This window comes from Motacilla alba, chromosome 1A (genome assembly GCF_015832195.1).
Source record: "Motacilla alba alba isolate MOTALB_02 chromosome 1A, Motacilla_alba_V1.0_pri, whole genome shotgun sequence".
Lineage (NCBI taxonomy): Eukaryota > Metazoa > Chordata > Aves > Passeriformes > Motacillidae > Motacilla > Motacilla alba.
In genome coordinates, this window is record NC_052031.1 from 48,388,948 (window position 1) to 48,404,779 (window position 15,832).

A 15,832-nucleotide genomic window follows, 5' to 3' on the forward strand; every position below is an offset into this window, starting at 1 on the left:
ATGTAATGGATGAATCTGAGGTGGAGAACTCCCAAAAATTCATTTAGTCTGTTTCTTCACTGCATCTGACCTACAGAGCTGACCACCACAGGCAATCTGTCACCATATCTGATCAGTGCAATCTGTTACCATATCTGACTCCTGGCTGTCCTTATGGGAAAAAAATTTAAAATAAGCTCATCCTTCAACTGGAAGGACATTTTCAAACCGACAGAAGTTACGTCTCTGCAATAGTGACCTTGGCTCTTTGAAGATCCTTTTCACCACCTGACTGGGCCTCGATGAGGTGATCACAGTGGATGGTGGAAGGCACAGCCACTTTTGGCAGCCCGCTGCTGATGAACTGAAGCATTGCCATCTGAGCTGTGGCATCCTGCATGGCCACACGGTCTGGCCGTAAGCGCAGATAGGTCTTGCCGCGCTCAATCTCCTGTTTTGCTGGGTCATCCAGGTGTCCATATACAATCTTCTCAGACAAGGTCAGAGGGCGGTCAAGCCTGGGGAGAATAATTTTAGTATCTGCATCTCATGTACTTCAACATTTGCCATTTTAAGCATGTAACAGAATGCTTCCCTATATTGCTCAGACTGTTAAGACTTATTAGCACAGAGAAACCTCCATGCTCTTCTTACAGCACTAAAATATCAACTGGCACATGGTTAAACAAGGGTTCAGTTCATAAAGTTCAAAACCACATAAATTAATGTCATTTTATGCTTTCTTTTCTAATCTTCCTATACTATAAAAGAAACATTGACTGCTCATTTCTTGAGTCATACTTCAAGACAGCAAATGTAGAGGTGAGACAGAGGTCAGACTCAATTCACAAATACCAGATCCCACAGCAAATATAACTAAGTGGAGCTCCGTGACCTCAGACCTTTCATTCTGCAGCTGTATCAGCTGAGGATCTATTTATGTATGTAGCAAGATCTTCTGAGTAGTAACTAAATCAACACAACAACTTGAAATGAGAACTACCAGATTTAACAAGGGACACAAAGCCTGAAGGACAAGTCATACAAACCATCGCCACAGTAAGTGCAGCAGGAACGACAAATTAACAGGCACACAAGCCTCGATCAGCAGATTAAGGTCACTGTGTTTACATATGCTATGAATTCCTAGCCCTTTGTTCCGTGCCTAACACCTACAGCAGAACACAGCGCTAAGAAGCATTAGCCTATAACAACCATGACCCATGCGCGGCTGCCCCAGAAAGAAGCAAGGGCCAATGTGAACACTCCTCAATGAGGGCATTAAACAAAGAGGATGGAGCCCTTTCTAGCACCTCCTCTGCACTGGCCTGGTTCTCTGCACGTTGCAGTGCTCCATCATATCGTTCAACCCTTCCCACAGTGCCCCACCACTATAAGGAGACAATACAACTCATGCTTCACTATATTTACAATTGCCACAGTTCAGTGCTGCTTTCCCTGGTAAACGTTCCTTGTGCCAGGGCCCCACAACAATTTCTTCTTCTTCTCCTGTCACTGCAGAGCTCAATTCAATACACTGACCCCTCCCTTCTTCCCTTCTCCACTCTTACCTCTTACGGACAATGTTGATGTTCTTCTCCAGTTTTTCATAATTTATGTATTCATTAGGTTCAAAGTGGCTCATGGCCACCTTGGCCCGCTGGCACAGGACAGGAGCAACATGGTAGCGTCGTACCCCACTATTCAAGGCATGCTGGAAAAAAAGGCGAGTATTAAAACTGGAACCCTGCAGACTGAATTTCTGTAACATATCAATTAAAAATGTTTTTCAGTTTTCGTTACTGGGATTTTATAGACTGAGGAACGCAAAGGCACCCAAGTACATTTCATCATACAATACTCCATATACTCATCATAATACTCCAAAGTACCCAGAACAGGTAACATTTAATAAATTATTCCACATTTTTCTTTGTTGCACCAGATGCCTTATGCTTTCAAATGAGAAATCTGCTTTCAGGCAATGATGAGCTAATTCTCAAGAAAGCACCAGTTTGCCCTGCTCCTGACACATCAGAGTCATGGTGAAGAACCAATGCTGTTTCTAAAGCAAACTATCCCTGGGTTTGTATTTGCTTGCTGGCACTGTGTTGACATTGAAATTGACCTTGGCGAAGACACAGCGCCAGTCTGACTGGACGGGCCTCTGTTCCACCATCACATACTAAGCTTCCTAGGCAAGGTCCCTCCATAATGCTACAAAACATATTAAATTTCCACGAGGAGACTGGTGTACAGGCCTGGTCTGCAATGTAACACACAGCAGGAGAAGCAAGATGTGGAAAAAACTCACCAGCTCCACCAGCCTGGCTGGTGCTCTTTTCCTCACTCTCTCAAAGGCACCCTCACCTTTTGCCTCTGAAGAGCCTTGCACTTACCCTACAGGTGAGTTAGCTGCACGACAGGTGAACTATACTGTGAGCTGAATGCATCAGCAGAAAGTGCCAGGGAAAAAAAAAGCCCAAATTTCACTTGGCAGCCTCCACAGTGAGAGAGTTTCCTGGAACACAGGAGAAGGGCAGGCTATGGCGAGGCACCTCTACAGTACCTGACCTGAAAGAGATGGGTCAGTGCCCAGGGCTAAAAGCTCTCACGCAGCTTTGAAAACTGAGTCAGACAGCAGCCTCCAGAAAAACTTCCAAGGATTTGGCACACGCATTTCTTACATGCTTTCAAAGTCTCACTCGTCAGCATTAGAAGTCTGGAAACAGACTGAAGAAAAGAGTTCAGAACTCTTCCTCCTCCAGTACTATACCTTAATGTCAATCCCATTTCTTCTATTCTTCCACTATTTCAGAGTTACAAAGTTTTGATAAGTACAGGTTAATAAATGGAGCAGTATTACACTTAACACCCCTTTTGCATGTGTGATTGTAAATATTCCTTGTTCAGAACATAATCATTGTACCTACCACTGGGGGTTTTTAACCACTGTCAAGAAAATTTATTTAATTCTTTAAATCTGTTCAAGCATTTTCATGTTTTCCTGTGAATATTTTTTCCAGCTTTCTTGTTACCAGCATTGAAAAGATTGCCTGAAATAATAACGATGAAAGAGACATCACCAACTTTTAGCAAAATCTCTTGTTTTATTGTCCTTCTGATAACATCTTTTAGTATCTTTTGCAACAAAAATTTTGGGAAAGCTAGACAAGATGACACTACTCAGCGCACTAGCAAGAAGGGTGCAGTTTGCATTTTTACCAAGCTATCCTCAGCCATTACAGAAAGAGCTTTTGGTAGAAGCAGGACAGACTTACAGCAGTTGTACACCACCGTTATGAAAGAATATCTGAGGCAAGTGAACTTAGTGGTACAGAGGGCACTGCTCCTCCTTGAGTGCATGGGAAACCCTGTCATCAAATTTCACTGTGCTGCACTTTAATCCTAGAACTTCCAGAACTTATCACAGGTGTCAGATTTAAGACCTCTCCTTCCTCCACCAGCAAAAAAAAAAAAAAACCCAACCCCCCCCCCCCCCCCCAAAAAAAAAACTAGAACAACCACCCACACCAATAAAACACCACCCAGCTTCTCATTGTTTAACATACAAACTAGGCAAAGCTGCTCTTTACCTAGCAGCCACGTAACTTTTATGTTTGCTTTGTTCTGGCCTTTTTTTTTTCTTTTACCTCACAAGATATTAAGTCTTGTGAAAGTCTCCAACTGCTGGAGTGGCTGGAAAAAAAAAAACCACTGAGCTATTTAATCACTGTTCATGGAAAAAGAATCTCTTTCCCAGGCCAGGAAATGTATTGTGGTTTAATGCAATAATTTCTTTTTAATTCATCATAAAGAAGAACAGATATGCAAATAAAAGTAATAGCACAGGCTTCATAGCATCTCAGTCTTGCCTGGGACCAAAGCTGATTAAAATAGAAATCTGAAGCAGGGCGCTCCAAAGAGAGGAACAACAAAACTTTTCAAAAAAAAAAAATCAGGTAAAATCTTTTCTGTTTGATCATACATGTCTACGGGTCTTTTCACTTCACGAAATGGCACAAGGAAATGTAATATTTTTTCTAATATTATGTCAGTGATCAGCTGGTAATTGCAAGATCAGCAATACAAAGTAGTTGAATTCTGCTGACCTCAGCTTCAGACTACCTGAAGCAGGAAGAAAGTGTGTTTAAGGTGAAGGATTCTGTCTGGACCTGGAGAAATCTGGAAAACTGAAGGTCTATTTCTGTAATGGCCAATATGAGCCAGGGAAAATAACTGCCTAAACCAATCAGCTTCAGTAGACTAGACCAGCATTTTTCTCTACATAAGAATTTTAAAAGGCAACTATTTAAAAAGTGCCATCTTCATTTTACCATTTTACCATATAAACATAATCCTGTATTTCTGCTGGGAATTAATTTGATTCAATATGGTTCTTCTCATGTTGGCATCCAGCAAGTCTAAGCATCCACCACCACCCACCACCAAGCAACAAGTATAAACTGCCTGGTTCAAAAGTCTTCTCTCTCACAAAGAATCTACACGGTGTCACTCATCACACCTGTCTCTTCTGCATGCCTGTCCTTCTCCTACTGCATCCTCAGAAACAGGGTGGGAGAACTGCAAGATTAAGGAAAAGTCACAAGCCTGACAGTTCCCAGTTTCATTCCCTCTCACTCTTCTCTGAGAGGGAATGTACAAGTGCTTTGTGGGGGCTTTCATCGTGGTTTTTGGTAAGCAGTGAGAAGTGCCCTGAGCCCAAAGGTCAAGGGAGGTAGGCATTATAGAAATCTATAAATTTTCCCTTTTATCCAGGAACTGTTTATTCCCAGGCTGACCAAAAAGCTGGCAAGTGACCTCCTCTCACCTGGCACTGAATCCCTTATTCCAGTTTGCAGTATCCTTGTTCAAATTTCAGTAAAAGGAATGGCAGTAGTCATTACAGGGCTCCTATGCCTATTGGTGTTTCACGAGGTGAAAAGCCTCCTTTAAAGACACAAGAAAGCCAGTCTAATAAATGGGTCATTATTTCTGAAATCTTTGTAAGAAAGCTAACACTGCTCTTTACAATTTTAAGGTAGCTAACGTGCTCACAACAATGAATGTTCCAGATGCACGGGGAGTCTGAATTCAGAAAATAACTTGCATTTTGGCAGCCAGTAAGGCAGATGAGCCCAGTGAGCAAAAGCTCATGTCCAAAAGAGTAGCAACTGTATTACATTCTATCTAAGAAATCTGTCCTAGAAATCCCAGTTAAAACCCAAAATACCATCTTTCCTCATCTTCCCTGATCTAAGAACACTGGCCAAGTTTCCAACATTCACCATGATTCAGCCTAAAAAAAAAAAAAAAAGCAGCATGGTATAATCAAATTGTAAATGCAGGCTCATTTTCTAGACCCACCTCAAAAGAGCAACCAAAATGATGGTTTTGAAGATCAGTTAGCCCTGGCCAACATTTCTGCCAGATACACAAAGCTGCCCACACATAATTTCGGTACTTACCCACAATGCCTTCGATAAACCTGATATTTCAGGCAGTTTAGAGCTTTACAGCCCTCCCTTTCAGTCAATCTTCAGGCAATGTGCCTTGAAAAATTGAATGCAACTAAAGGCATTATTTCAGGTAGGCAGAAAAGAGATCTTGACCCTTTGAGGCTATTAGAACTATAAATAGGACAGTCAGTCCAAATCAGGCTAATTCCAATTTATTTCCCTCAGAGGCAAGCTCTCTCTGCAGTTCCAGCTCCAAAACAGTTCCAGGATGGGAGGCAAACAGAACCAATAGTGGCAATATGTGCCACAGTCAATGCTGGCACTATCACAGAGATTGACAAGATGATGCTCATATTCATTAATCTCTAGGCTGCTACACAGGGGCAAAAACCCCAGCCTCCTGAAGATATCCCCTAGAGGCATGAGTGATTAGCATCACAGATTTAGTCCTTCACAGGGGGGAAAGAAATACGCATCCCAAGCCTGATAATAGATGACAGCCTCCTGGAATACTAAATTGCCCATATTGACTGTGCTAGCACGGCCTTTGTTTAGATCATACAATATTAATTTTAGCAAATGACTGCTTGTTCTCATGCAATGTCACAGCATAAAACAAGAACCAATTCATTACCCTAATAAAAGACTTGCCTTCATTTTATGAGTAGTCATTTCTGTTCAAAGTACAAACTAAAAACTATTTAACAAGTAAGAACAAGTGTACCAATCTAACTGAAATGGTGCTATTCTGTGACTTTCATTTAAATTTTAAAACTACTACACTTTTCTAAAGCATCTACCTCTAAAGTAAGACAATTAGAACCAAACCGGAATTAGGAGTCACAAAAGACTTTTAGAATACTAAAAGCCAACCAAATTCTTACTTCAGTTCCCCAAGAAAGGGGAACACATTGGCCAAGGTCACAAGTGGCAAACGGAGAAGTTACGCTGCCTGCCTTTATCACAGGGAGTAAAGGCTTCCTTATCCCTTAGCAGCCCTAAACAGAAAACTGCACCTGGTATTTGCCTTACAGGCCTTAAAAGATATGAAACCTTTATTACTGACCAGACACAAAACACAACAAAGCCTTAAGGAAGGCAATCTCTGTGGCAAGATCATGTTACTAGCGAAGGTGAGTTTTAGAGGTCATGACAGACAAGACTATCAGAGCCTCTATCACAGCCAGGGAAAAAAGGTAATTTATGTGCCTGACCCGCCTGTTTCTTCAGCCGTCCTAGTTCCCCACACAGAAAGGCTGGCATCTTTGTCACCCAGGGGCCTCTGTTTCTATTAGAAGAAGGATTTCTGAAGCAAAGTAGTCAAAGGACAGCTCACTCACACAACAAGGAGTCACCTTGTGCTGCCCCATGCCCATAAGGGGAAGTAATACAAGACGAGGGAAAGAAAAATGCCTGCCCCAGGGAAAGATCTTTTATTTCACCGTTCGGGCCCGCGCCCTCGGGCTCTCTGCCCTGCCAGGGCCGGGGCTTTGACAGCGACTCCAGCCCTCCGCAGCGGGGTTCGGGCAGACAGGAGAGGCGGCGGCGCCAGGCCGCGTCCCCGCCGCCCCGTTCACCTTGCACTCACCTTGACGGCCAGCCGGGGTCGGTGGCGGGAGACATGCTGCCCCAGGGCCCGAGCAGGGGCCGCGCCACCGCCGCCAAAGCCGCGGCTGCCCCACCATCGCCATGGAAACAGGGCGTGGGGCCGCCCCGGGGACACGCTGACCTACACGCGGAGGCGGGGACGGCCCGACCTCGAGGCTGCGGGCGAGCGGCCGCCCTCGTGGCCGCCCAGCGGGCAGTGATCTTGTCCCTGCCGCAATACCCGCCGCCCGTCCCGCCCGCTGCCCGCCCCGCCCGCCGCCGCCGCTCACCCTCAGCCGAGCCGCCAGCACGCAGTACGGCGCCATTTTGTTCACTGACAAAGATGGAGTCGCGCCGCGATGGCGTCACGCGGCCCCTTTGACATCTCCGGCGCGCGCGCGGGGGGCGTGGCCGCGCGGGTCCTGGCAGGGAGACACCCGCGACAGGAGAGGGTCGTCGGCCGCCACGAGGGGCTCCTCTGGGCGGGGGAAGGTTAGAGACGGGGTGGCTTTAGGGGAAGGGTTTATCTCGGCATCTCCTCGGCGTTTTCCCGCTCGGGGGAGGCGCTTTGGCAGGCGCTGCTCTCACCCCGGCCAGGACCCGGGGGCGGCGCGGCGGTGAGGGCTCCGCGGGGCCGCAGAAGCAGCGGCGCCGGGCGGGTGTCGCCTCGCCATGGCCAAGCACCACCCGGACCTCATCTTCTGCCGCAAGCAGGCGGGCGTCGGTGGGTCCCCGGGGAGGAGGATGGGGGTGTTCCCTTCGCCCTTTTCCCGCCGCGGGGCGAGCGGGAGGCGCGCGCGCGTTACCGGCCGTCGGGCCCGCGCGCGGCCGTTAGGCCCGGTGGAGGCGGGGCGGCGCGCGCCACCCGCTCCTCCCTCCTCCTTTGGTTTTCTTTTTATTTTCCTTTTATTTCCGATGCCCCGCCGTGCGTCTTGGATCCAGCAGCATTTGGGAGCATCTTTCTGGCTGCGAGACAAGTTATCTTCCGGGTTATTCCTGTGATACAGATAACGGGGTTTACCCTTGCCGCATCTGAGTCAGCATTTGGGTTCAAAGAACTCTTAGACAAGATTAGGAGTTGAGGTATCCCTTCCAGGTTCCTGTCACTCCTTGGAAAAGCAAATTAAGCAGCTTTCAGTAAGATCCATAAATGCAAAGCGTTCAGCTGCATTGTCCATAGGAAATCTCTTATTAGAATAGTCAGAGCTTTTAACTATCTGTCTATTTTGAAAAGTCTCGTCCTGACAAATCCCTTCTCTCTAAGTTTTCAGACAAATCAATATTTAGTCTTTATGGATGTGCACATTTAGTCTTTGGCACTCAATATTAATTACATTTATCCAAGTTTCTAACATCATTGTTGTGAGTGTCCCAGACAAGTGACCAGACTTCCAGGATACATTTAACTACCTTCATGTTCTAAAGCAAAGAAGGTATTTGGACTGCTTTAAGCAAACACTTGATTTTGGCTTTTTTCCCCTACTAAAACCAGTGTAAAACCTGTGCCAGGACTCACGTACAACATTTCCTTCAGTCAGACACACTGGCTGTGTTTGAAATGGAATGATGAATGTAGGTTCTCTTACTGCAGAGGGGTGCCATTGTGCATTCATAGTGCATCTTTGGTCCTGGTAAATCTCTCTGGGAGGATATGTATTGTTTATCATGAATGTTGGTATTTATGCTCAAACTGTTTCTGTATCTTAACCTTTAATTTTTTAAGGATTGCTCATTGCAGAAGATAATTATTTGACATTCAAGCTTGTACTTAGATTTTTCTCCTGCCTCAAATAAATTTTTCTTTGTTTTTTTTTCCCAGCAATCGGAAGACTCTGTGAAAAATGTAAGTATAGCATCCACATTTAGTTGCTTGAGAACGTGGTGTTTTGGTCAGAGCATGCAGTTTGGATTTGAAGGTTGGAATCTATTTTGCTTTAACCCCAAACTTAACGTCACTCTTTGAGAAGGGAGCAATTACCTTAACGTTGCCAGCTCAAACAGACTGTCACACAAACGCAGTACTGGAGTACCTGCTGCCAGCATTTCTAGGGGCTGAGGCTACAGTGCCTGCTTCACTGAATCCTTGTAATCTGTAATACCAGAATATCATCCTGATCATTTTAAAGCAGGGGGAAAAATGCATTTTTGGGTTTTGGCTTCATCACACTGTGAGAAAGGTTCCCATTAGCAGCTGGGAGAAGAAGAAAGGGAGGGCAAACATCTAAAGTCAGAGCAGGAAAAACGACCATAATCAAATGCTTAGCTGTGAAAGGGAAGAAGGAGTATGATCTGTTGTTAGATCCTTGTGATCTGTTGTTAGATCATGTAGGGGAACAGAACAAATGAGGTGAGTACTTTGTGACTCAAAAATAGTGTGAGAATAAGTAAAGTGAGAGAAGGACAGCCTGAAGCAAGAAGATAATTTTCAAGAGCACCTGACAGTGAAACAGATTGCCATTGGTAGTAGCTGAGGGCTGTCACGCCAGAGATTTAAGAGCAGGTTAGGCAAGCTGTTTGTGGGCGTCAGGATTAGATACCTTGGGAACTGGTAATAGGATATGAAGCCTTTCATCCGTAGGTCAGTGTTTTGGTTAAGGTCCAGCTCAGCAGAAACTGTCACTGGCATCTGCTGGCTCCTTGCCTGTATGATATCAGTACTTGAATTTCACTCAGTTCCTTGTGAGAGCGCAAGAGCAACTTTTGTGAAATGGCTGCTTATGCCAGTTTGCCCTTCCTTTGGCCTTGTCAGAGATGAAGGATTAAAGGGCCCATGAGTATAATCTCTTATCTCTTTGGGCATAATAACTCCAGACTTTTGTTGAAGTGGCACTGTGGGAGAAGCTTACGCTGCTGCTTCTGTGTAGGTAAGGACTCTAGTCCTGTCACTCTGGCTTTTTTTCTTTTGCAAATGAATAAGTCAGGAAAAGTTCTAGAGTAAAAGTAGTGGTACAATCTAAGCAAGTCTTGATTAATCACAAAGTAGTTACCCAAGTAACTACTTGGGTTTCTTCTCTGACTGTGAATGAATGACTAAATTTTAAAAAAACCCTCAAATATTGCAGGCCACGGCCCTTGTTGCTCCGAGGTCTGTGTGCAATACAAAGTTGTGCCCTGTGCCTGCAAGGCACGTTTCTGCAGTTCAGCTGTATTGCCTTAGAGTGTACAGGAAAGTTATTCGACCAGGAAGCTTTTCCTCTGATGCAGGGGTGGCAGGAAGGACATTCTGTAACCAAAGGCTGTGCTGTGCTCGCAGGTGATGGCAAGTGTGTGATCTGCGACTCCTACGTGCGGCCCTGCACCCTGGTGCGCATCTGCGACGAGTGTAACTACGGCTCCTACCAGGGCCGATGTGTCATCTGCGGGGGGCCCGGGGTGTCCGACGCCTACTACTGCAAGGAGTGCACCATCCAGGAAAAAGATGTAAGTTGCCATCCCAGCTACACAGTAGTCATGCTTCCCTTTAAGGGGCTTGGAGCTGCTGAAATTAGTGGTGGGACGATTGGCTCTTGTTTGCGATACCTGAAACATTTATTCCCCTGTCGATGGGTCTCTGTGTTTGCAAAGCATTTTGAGGTATTGTAACTCCCTTCATTCTAAGGGTCTCTGTTTTGCACACTCACAGTTCATTTCCTCCACACACTGCTTGATAACACTTCAGGTTGTTATCTTAGTACAGCTCCAGCCTAGGTTTCACCAGGGTCAGAAATATTGCAGACACTGCAAGGCGGTGGCAGAAGCAGCTTTAGGGAGGCAGCTTTAGCCTCCCTAAAGTCCATTATGAGCCGTTGATGAAGAGCACATATGGTACTATAAGGCCTGTGGAATCAAAACATTTCTTTTCCTTTTAATAACAAGGTAGATTTGGTCCTTAGTGTCCAGTGGCTCCACTGGTAATTGTGTTTCAGAGTTTGATGCTTCTTGTATAATTTCAGTGGGATACAATGTATATTTTCTTACTCTTTTCTGGAATTGTCTGTATTGTAGATATTTCTCTTCTAATGCTTTTTGGTGTAATGGTCCCTTTTGTCTATAGCCAGAGCTATCATCTTTTTACAATATTGTGCTGAAAGCCATTGCACCTGGGAAATGAGGCAGCTGTTCACCCTTCCTGAGGCTTTGTTAATACTCCAACACAATGAGTGCAGAACATGAACTGCAACAAAGCATCAGAAAGATCTCACAGGAGAACAAGAACATGATGCTTACTGTTCTGCTATCCCAGAATGTAGGCCTGGTAGCTGTGAGAGTGTCTGTTAAAAGTTGTTTGGTGCTTTGCAAATGCCATTTCCTACACACCCCAATGACTGTGAAGAACGTGCTGAGAGAGTTGTTCAGAGTGATTTACAGGAGTGTCCTCAGCTGAGCGAGTTGCTGTTTTTATTCTCTCTAGTGCCTGTTTTCTCTAGAGGCCTGCAGCCAAATCCAGAACAGGAGCAGGTCCTCCTTTGAGTTTAGTCATCAGATCTAACAGGACCATAATCTTTCTCTGTATCTAAATATGGATATAAGTGCTTTGAGGGGGGGTGCTGCCTCCTACTTTATAAATGCTGTGAGAAACAGTAATTTTGTTCACTTGCCTTTGGAATGAAGGTGCCTGGCTTTATAAGTCATGAGTAAAATAGGCTTGGTTTTAGTTTTATCAATTCGTTGGGATTCCCAACAAGTGTTTTTCATAACCTAAGATTACCTGTATCTTATGTTTGGTTCGGGTGTGAAATAACCAGCTGCTCTGTCAGGGAGGACTGTAGAAAACATAGAGCTGGAGAAGAATAACAGGTCTGGGGTATTTTGACACCTGGGTGAGTGCTGCTGTGAGTGAAGAAAGTTGCTCTGTAGCAGAAAACTCAGATGTTACATATTATTGCAGATGTGAAGTTGCAGGTCTGAAACAGCAGATTTGACATGATTTGTTGCAGGATTGAAGAAAGCTTGCACAAGCATAGGGAGCCCAGAAGAAGAAAAAATTTAGTGTGCTGCTGCCTGTCACAATTATGGTATCTGGTGCTGATGTGAATAAGAAAACCACATGGGCAGAGCTCTGTACCTGAAGCTTTAACAGTCCAAGGCTTCAGCCACAGCATTTTCATCATCCTCAGAGAAAGACTGGGAAAAATAGTGAAGCAAGAAAGCAAATAAAATGGATGGCAGAGATGGAATGCTATTGGGCACAAAGCAAAGGACCTGGTTACTCTTGGTTCATTTATTCTGGTGGAGGAAGGAATGAGGTATTGTTTCAGCCCACTTTGATCTGTGGGTAAGGGCCTGAATCCCACCTTGTCACCCAGGACATCTCTGAGTTGTAAATAGTAATTTTTGTTGGAGAAAGGAGGGTGCTCATGAGCTGTGTCCTTAGGAGGAGGTGGAAGAATGAACAGAGCCCTGCAATAAGGCTGTCAAGATTTGAACAGATTCCATGGATTGTGGGAGGAAGTCTTGAAAGAGTCCTACTATTGAGGTTCAAAATGAAATAAGGAGACAGTAGCTAGAAATGAGTCGTGGCAGGTGTGTGGGGGAGGGATGATTTCTGTTCCCCACCTCTCCTGTTATCCCCATCATGCAGATCCTCCCCACCAGATATTATCTCTGGCATGGGAGCCAGGCAGCTTGGGTGCACATTCTACAGCATCTGACATCTGCCCAGGGGCTTTCTAAATCTAATGCACTCAGGCTTGCACTTCAGCTGAGGACACGTGTTCCTCTGCCTGCTGGGTCCCTCACAACTGCTGTGGCCAGTCATAATGTTTTGCCCTAAAGAATTATGCAGATGCTGGGCTCAGGTGGCCCACGGGCAAATCTCCCCAGGTATACCAAGAGGGCATTTCTGATTTGGTTTTGCAACCACATCTCTCAGGAGGGTCTCCCCTACTTGCCTTGCTTTTCTTGAGGCTTTTTTCTCACCATCTGCTGGAATTCAGGTACAAGAACTTATCTATGTAGCTGCTGTGAGTAGCTGACCCCACAGCCTCTGCAGTAATCAATCCAGGATACAAGAAATCTGAGATTCAGTTCTGCTGTCACTGGTGAGGGGTTCCTAAACACAAGAATGGTTTGGTGACATCTAGAGCAGCAAGATTCTTCTTGGCTAAGGAGGGGAAAGGTTATTCCTCTGGGCCCTAGAAGTCCTGCTATCCTGATTTAGAAAGAATTTGGTCTTGAGGCACAGCACATCCTTTTCATTAAATGGCTGATGTTCTATGAGCTGTTTTCCCATTTTGGCCCTGAGGGAGACCATGTCCTACAGTAATGCTGAAGAAACGTCCATGCTCTTCTCTGTTCCACTGTCTTACTGGTAACCAGTGCTGGAGAGCAATTTGTCTGTACAGGTGTTTGAAATGTGTTGAGGACAGGGCGAGGAGTGTAGGAACTGAGAACCTACCACAACTATGATGTTGTTCTGTGTTTGCCCATTTCCTAACTTGCATTTTCTTTTATTACAGAGAGATGGTTGCCCTAAGATCGTCAACCTGGGCAGTTCCAAGACAGATCTTTTCTATGAAAGGAAGAAGTATGGCTTCAAGAAGAGGTGATCCTATTTGTACGTGGCTACCTCCTGTTGGGTTGGCAAGAGGGTCTTGGAACATCTCTGGACTTTACTCTTACTGAAAACTTGTTGGTTACTTTTTTCTAAAGCAATACAAATTCAGTAATACACTTAGGATTGGAGAAATAACAGACGGAGTGGGGACTGAAACCTGATGAGAACAATTGATGAGAGAGGGCAAATGAAGATTACTGTCTTTTGCCTTTGCAGAAGCTCTGCTAGTAGTTGCCCCAACTCTCTATACAAAGCAGAGTGGGCAAGCACTTACACGTAGAAGGAGCCATGTAAAAATGGAAAGTGCTCTTTTTAGTGTGGAGAAACACCTTGTGGTTGTTCTTACTGGGCCTCCTCTCAATTGTTTGAAATTGCCCCATCCATCAGTGTTGAAGAACAAAACATCAATCCGCTCCCCTCCTCCCTTCCTCCAGTATATTTCCATGCTGCCCTGTTTTGTAAGGAATCTGCTTATGGCTGGTACCTTCCTAGGGAGAGCACAGCTGTTCCATGTTTTCTTTGACAGATAAATCCAAGGCCATTTCTTGTAACCATTTCTGTAGGATGCGTACCAATAAAGCTTTTTCTTTTGGGTTTTTATTTTTGGTACAACAAGGATTTCTATTTGGTTCATTCTGTGCCTAGCCCCTCCGGAGCTTGCTGGGGACATGGAGGATTAGCCCAGCTAGCACTTTACAATGGGTTATCTGGTTTCTGACAGTGTCTGCTTATGGCCACGTGACCTTGCCACAAGGAGCTTCAGGGAACGGCTGTTGCTTTTGTCTGCTTGTGATCCCAGCCACTGATCATTTTGTCCCGTAGCATGAGGATCGCTGAGCTTGTAACCCTTATCCTGGCTAATACGGCCGTGGATGTTGTTTCACCATGCAAACATCCAATCCCTTTCTAAAACCTACTAAGCTATTTGACTCGCTGTCCTGTTCTTGTGAATAAGTTAAAGCCTTCCCTGCTGTAACGGGAAACCAACCATTGTGTTCTGGGCTATTGGCCGTGTGCGTGCTGGAAACCAGAGGCTGCTTGTTTGTCAAATACCAGTAGAGGCTAAAAGCAGTCTGTTGGCTCAGCAAAGATCTGGGAACAGGCGCCTTTGTGCAGAGGCGGAACCGAGTTCCCCATGGGTGTGTACTCCTCAGATGGTTAAATCAGGGTCCTGGCTCAGTGAGCCTTGCAGTCCTTCAAGCGCTTGTTGTCTGAGCAGAGCGTGTGCTACACTAACACAGTTGTCTTTGTGCAGTTTTGGGGTGCAGAGCCCCAAAACCGTTCTTTGTTTTGTGCCCCTTCCAGGATTTCAGCTATTCCCTTGAGGCTAGTACCAATTCCTCTAACACTCCTTGGCTTAAATACCTCTTCTACCTGCTCCAACCATTTGGATAAAAGTGAAAAGCACACAAGTTGTGATTATCCTCCCCTCGAAAATAATTCTTCCCTGCTGCAGCTGGTTGTAGCTGTCACTGGCCCTACAGCTATCTCAGCTGTTCCTCCCTCTCCTGCCCCAGCTATTAACTCTGTCAGGTTTCTCTTCCAAGCTTTTTGCAGTTCTGAGAGTATCAATGTCTTTTTCCCTACACAGCTTCTGATGGATGCCATTTGCCAAGATTTTCAGAGCAATCTAGCTCATCGGTTACAGCAAACCTATTCTCCCAAAGCAGTTCTATGGGAATAAGCAACTGCCTCGGCAGACTGGGAAGTCCATGTCAGCCCTGTTATCGGCCATTTTAAATTCTGTGTTTCTTTAAAAGCAGGCCATGACATGCAGATTTGTTGTACCTGGAACTTTATCACTTCAACCAGAATTTATCACTTACCCTCAGTCAGGCCGCCCAAATTATCTCATTAGGAATGCAGAAGGTTTGTACACACTTTTTTCTTTCCCAGAAATTTGGACGATGACAAAGTTTTTCAGTAAAGGTACAGGGAAATTAGGTAAGGAATTATTTTTTGTCTCAGAACCAATACACCCTGGTGAGCTAATTTTAGAGCACCCCTTGTTCCTAATAATTTAGCAGGATCAGCCAGGCAGGGCTTGCTGTAGAGGTACAAGTATCCCCATCCCTTCCCCCATCCCCAAAAACAGCTGAACATACTCACTTCCTTGGCACTCCCGATGCCCTCACGCTGACTGCTGGATATATTGGTCTGTATTCTGAGAGTTAGGCTGCCATTTCTAGTTGTTCTGAGTCACTGGGCAGGTGGAGAGAGGGAGGGACAGGCTTTTTCCCCTTTGCCTTGTTTGCTCAGACAGCTCTGGGGA

The 15,832-nt window shown here is 45.3% G+C and overlaps 2 protein-coding genes across 6 annotated transcripts in view; one reads left to right on the forward strand and one right to left on the reverse strand.

Moving 5' to 3' along the window:
* Positions 1-15,691, reverse strand: part of ACO2 (aconitase 2) — a 30,570-nt gene extending 14,879 nt beyond the window's left edge. Inside the window, exons 1-3 of one of the 3 annotated variants that reach the window (XM_038153754.1) lie at positions 15,670-15,691; positions 1,551-1,693; positions 239-497 (exon numbers count right to left, since the gene is read on the reverse strand). In XM_038153754.1, the coding sequence (XP_038009682.1) occupies positions 239-497; positions 1,551-1,624 (333 nt within the window). In that variant the 5' untranslated portion in view covers positions 1,625-1,693; positions 15,670-15,691. Of the gene's footprint in view, positions 1-238; positions 498-1,550; positions 1,694-7,026; positions 7,048-7,315; positions 7,456-15,669 lie in introns of those variants that run through there. The other 2 variants (XM_038153753.1, XM_038153755.1) reach the window with 2 other exon arrangements.
* Positions 7,355-14,172, forward strand: PHF5A (PHD finger protein 5A). 3 transcript variants are annotated; one of them, XM_038153764.1, is made up of 4 exons: positions 7,355-7,517; positions 8,845-8,868; positions 10,279-10,445; positions 13,463-14,172. In XM_038153764.1, exons 1-4 carry the CDS (start codon positions 7,385-7,387, stop codon positions 13,550-13,552), a joined length of 414 nt encoding a protein of 137 aa, XP_038009692.1. In that variant the 5' UTR covers positions 7,355-7,384; the 3' UTR covers positions 13,553-14,172. The 3 variants fall into 3 exon arrangements, with proteins under 3 accessions (XP_038009692.1, XP_038009694.1, XP_038009693.1); XM_038153766.1 differs by lacking the exon at positions 7,355-7,517 and adding an exon at positions 7,562-7,749; XM_038153765.1 differs by lacking the exons at positions 7,355-7,517; positions 8,845-8,868 and adding an exon at positions 8,893-9,889.
* Positions 15,692-15,832: the final 141 nt, after the last annotated feature.

What these genes read in the sequence shown, in the direction of transcription:
- PHF5A (XM_038153764.1), top strand. Translation starts at nt 7,385, where the DNA reads ATGGCGTCACGCGGCCCCTTTGACATCTCCGGCGCGCGCGCGGGGGGC. An exon ending in GCTCCTCTGGGCGGGGGAAG is followed by an intron (nt 7,518 to 8,844) that starts GTTAGAGACGGG and finishes TTTTTTTCCCAG; the next exon opens with CAATCGGAAGACTCTGTGAA. An exon ending in GCACCATCCAGGAAAAAGAT is followed by an intron (nt 10,446 to 13,462) that starts GTAAGTTGCCAT and finishes CTTTTATTACAG; the next exon opens with AGAGATGGTTGCCCTAAGAT.